Source organism: Miscanthus floridulus, chromosome 7, assembly GCF_019320115.1.
Source record: "Miscanthus floridulus cultivar M001 chromosome 7, ASM1932011v1, whole genome shotgun sequence".
Classification (NCBI taxonomy): Eukaryota; Viridiplantae; Streptophyta; class Magnoliopsida; order Poales; family Poaceae; genus Miscanthus; species Miscanthus floridulus.
Genome location: NC_089586.1, coordinates 119,160,537 through 119,164,153, shown reverse-complemented (window position 1 = coordinate 119,164,153; position 3,617 = coordinate 119,160,537). Strand labels below are relative to the sequence as shown.

The 3,617-nt window shown below is 51.3% G+C and overlaps 1 protein-coding gene across 1 annotated transcript; it reads left to right on the top strand.

The window, feature by feature from the left end:
* Positions 1-370: 370 nt before the first annotated feature.
* On the top strand, positions 371-2,979 carry LOC136464458 (putative laccase-9). Its single transcript, XM_066463407.1, has 3 exons — positions 371-602; positions 1,233-2,733; positions 2,849-2,979. Exons 1-3 carry the CDS (start codon positions 456-458, stop codon positions 2,977-2,979), a joined length of 1,779 nt encoding a protein of 592 aa, XP_066319504.1. The 5' UTR covers positions 371-455.
* Positions 2,980-3,617: the final 638 nt, after the last annotated feature.

The following is a 3,617-nucleotide window of genomic DNA, read 5'->3' as shown; positions in this document are numbered from 1 at the left end:
ATATCATGTACTTACTGTATCAAGGCAACACAAAAAACTGGGATCGAAAATCAAAAAAAAATAAAGAATTCTTTGCCGACTGCCAGGGAGGATGGCAGTTGGCAAAGCCTGCGCCTTTGCCGACTGCTGACGGAGTGGCAGTCGGCAAAGGTGACGGTGTGGATGGCGTCAACCATGGCCTGCCTTTGCCGACTGCAATTCTTTGCCAACTGCCTGGCAGTCGGCAAAGCCAGGCAGTCGGCAAATCCTGATTTGCCGACTGCAGAAAATTCCAGTTGGCAAAGGGACCTCTTTGCCGAGTGTCGAAAAAAAACAGTTGGCAAAGAAAATTGCAGTCGGCAAAGAGCCAGTTTCCTGTAGTGAGCTAGCCTTTTGCATCCTCTCGCTCGCTGCTAAACACACATCGTAATCATACACGAAGATCAGAGAGCTGAGCTCAGCTCTAGCTCTGCTGCATGCCCCTTCGGCAACGTCCGACGATGGGCGGTGCAGATAAGATGCCGGCAGGCCGGCTCAGCTGGTTACTGCTAGGCGTGGTGTTAGCCTTTGGAGTTGCAGCTAGCCCGGCCCAGGCCTCCAGGAATACTCACTACGACTTCGTTGTAAGTTGACCCATACATCTCATTTCAACTTGTATATACTACTACCAGTTTAATTTCAGAGATCCAGGCAGTTTGTTTCAGTACGTATAGTATTTGAGGGCACGTGCAGAACAACAGTGTACATATGTTATCGTTTTGAAATATTTAGCTAAGCTATATCGATGTGATGATTGCATGCCTTCACATCATTTGCATATGCGAGCTAGATATCTGATCTAGCGACTATGAATTGTTAGATACTCGATCTGCATGATGAAGTAAGTAGACCTAGCTAGCTGTATTCCGACCGGCACAGATTGACTTCTTACTTGCTTGTCGAGAAACACTAGCTATATATCTTGCTAAGCATAGAAATTACGGAAGCCACAATTTTCCCATTTCCCTGATGTGAGCTGCTGAACATCGTCATCACTCGAGAAAAAAGCTAGCAACGATGTGACACATCTTATTAGCTGCTTGCTAATCTTTTCCATTCCAGCATGCAGCATCGTCTTATCGAAATTAGCCTCTTTGCTAGTTATCCAAGCTCCTTGACGCCCGCCCACTGCTTGCTTCGTCCTACACACCATGCAGTAGGCTCGATTAAGAGGAGACAAGGACTAACGCCGGCGTGTGATATATATTTTGCAGATCAAGGAGACCAACGTCACCCGGCTCTGCCAGGAGAAGACCATCCTGGCCGTGAACGGGCAGTTCCCCGGGCCGACCATCTACGCGCGCAAGGACGACGTGGTCATCGTCAACGTGTACAACCAGGGCAACAAGAACATCACCCTCCACTGGCACGGCGTGGACCAGCCGCGGAACCCGTGGTCCGACGGGCCGGAGTACATCACGCAGTGCCCCATCCAGCCCGGCGCCAACTTCACATACAAGATCATCTTCACCGAGGAGGAGGGCACGCTGTGGTGGCACGCGCACAGCGACTTCGACCGCGCCACCGTGCACGGCGCCATCGTCATCCACCCCAAGCGCGGCTCCGTCTACCCCTACACAAAGCCGCACAAGGAGATGCCCATCATCCTCGGCGAGTGGTGGAATGCAGACGTGGAGCAAGTTCTCCTGGAGTCCCAGCGGACCGGCGGCGACGTCCAGATTTCGGACGCCAACACCATCAACGGCCAGCCCGGCGACTTCGCCCCGTGCTCCAAGAACGACACCTTCAGGATGTTGGTGGAGCACGGCAAGACATACCTACTCCGGGTCATCAACGCGGGGCTCACCAACGAGATGTTCTTCGCCATCGCCGGGCACCGCCTCACGGTGGTCGGCACCGACGGCCGCTACCTCAAGCCGTTCACCGTCGACTACATCATGATCTCCCCCGGACAGACCATGAACATGCTCCTCGAGGCCAACCACGCCACCAATGTCTCAAGCGACAACAGCCGCTACTACATGGCCGCGAGCCCGTTCTTCACCAACATCGGACTCCCGGTCAACGCTAAAAACACCACCGCCATTCTGGAATACACGGACGCGCCGCCCTCCGCGGGGCCACCAGACTACCCCGTCCTGCCGGTCATCAACGACACCGCCGCGGCAGCGGCGTACACATCGCAGCTCCGCTCCTTGGTCACCAAGGAGCACCCGATCGACGTGCCAATGGAGGTCGACGAGCACATGCTCGTGACGATCTCCGTCAACACGCTCCCCTGTGGGGCCAACGAGACATGCATGGGCCCCGGCCCCGGAAACAACACCCGCCTTGCGGCGAGCCTGAACAACGTCAGCTTCGTGACGCCGACCGTCGACATCCTCGACGCCTACTATTACTCCATCAGCGGCGTGTACGAGCCGGACTTCCCCAATAAGCCGCCCTTCTTCTTCAACTTCACCGCCCCCGACCCGACGGTGGAGTTCCAGCTCACGAAGCGGGGCACCAAGGTGAAGGTGGTGGAGTACGGCACCGTGGTGGAGGTGGTGTTCCAGGACACGGCCATCCTCGGTGCCGAGAGCCACCCCATGCACTTGCACGGTTTCAGCTTCTACGTGGTGGGCAGAGGCTTCGGTAATTTCGACAAGGATAAGGACCCGGCTACGTACAACCTGATCGACCCGCCGTACCAGAACACCGTCTCCGTGCCTACGGGCGGCTGGGCTGCAATGCGCTTCCGCGCGGCAAATCCTGGTGAGTATTTGCTAAATTGGGGCAACAGTGATCGAACTACAGTATATATGTTGTTATATACATATGATTTTTTTTAACTTACTTTGTGCTGTCTATTTCTTTGCTTGTCTGTTAGGTGTGTGGTTTATGCATTGCCACTTCGATCGTCACACGGTGTGGGGCATGGACACCGTGTTCATTGTGAAAAATGGCAAGACCCCAGGCACTCAAATGATGCCACGTCCTCCTAACATGCCTAAGTGCTAAGGAAACAAAGGCATGAGCCACGGATGATGCAGTGTATGCAAGACAATCGAGCAAAATAACTTTTCTCAGTTGATGATTGAATTAATTATTTGCGGTACAGATTTTAATTAGTGTCCTTTGTATTTTTTTTTTGTTTCTCATTTGGTTGGAAGAGAAAAATATATTCGTTGTATTCATTATTTGTGTTGTTTTACTCCTAGTGCAATCTTTAAAAAGTGTAACTAAACAATGTATTCTATGGAGTTACATTCTGTATCCCGTGAAGATTCCGTATAAATACGTACTTCATATATGTATTCATTTATTTTAGCCATGATAAGACCATGATCATGTAGGTCCCTTTTGCATCCTTAGAAATGAAATCTACGCGAAAATCGAAGTCTAGGCATAAATCCAGCAGATTGCTGATACCCAAGGTGGTTATGGGCTCCTGTTGCATTTGTCTTTGTCAGACCATGGCATGGATTGAGCAGTGACGAGCCGACGAGCCTACTAGGCATCATATAGCCTTGACGACAAAGGCTTCGATCTGGTATATCTTTCGAGAAAAAAACAAGGAGAAAACACATATAACTATATTCTTCCACATGACAAAGACAAAAAATTGCAATAAACATGTTGAAATTCTTCTGTGAGGA

Bases quoted from the DNA above. Each gene is read 5' to 3' on its own strand.
- LOC136464458 (XM_066463407.1), top strand. From the start codon at position 456: ATGCCCCTTCGGCAACGTCCGACGATGGGCGGTGCAGATAAGATGCCG. The intron at 603-1,232 runs GTAAGTTGACCC...TATATTTTGCAG, and splicing joins ATACTCACTACGACTTCGTT to ATCAAGGAGACCAACGTCAC. The intron at 2,734-2,848 runs GTGAGTATTTGC...CTTGTCTGTTAG, and splicing joins CTTCCGCGCGGCAAATCCTG to GTGTGTGGTTTATGCATTGC.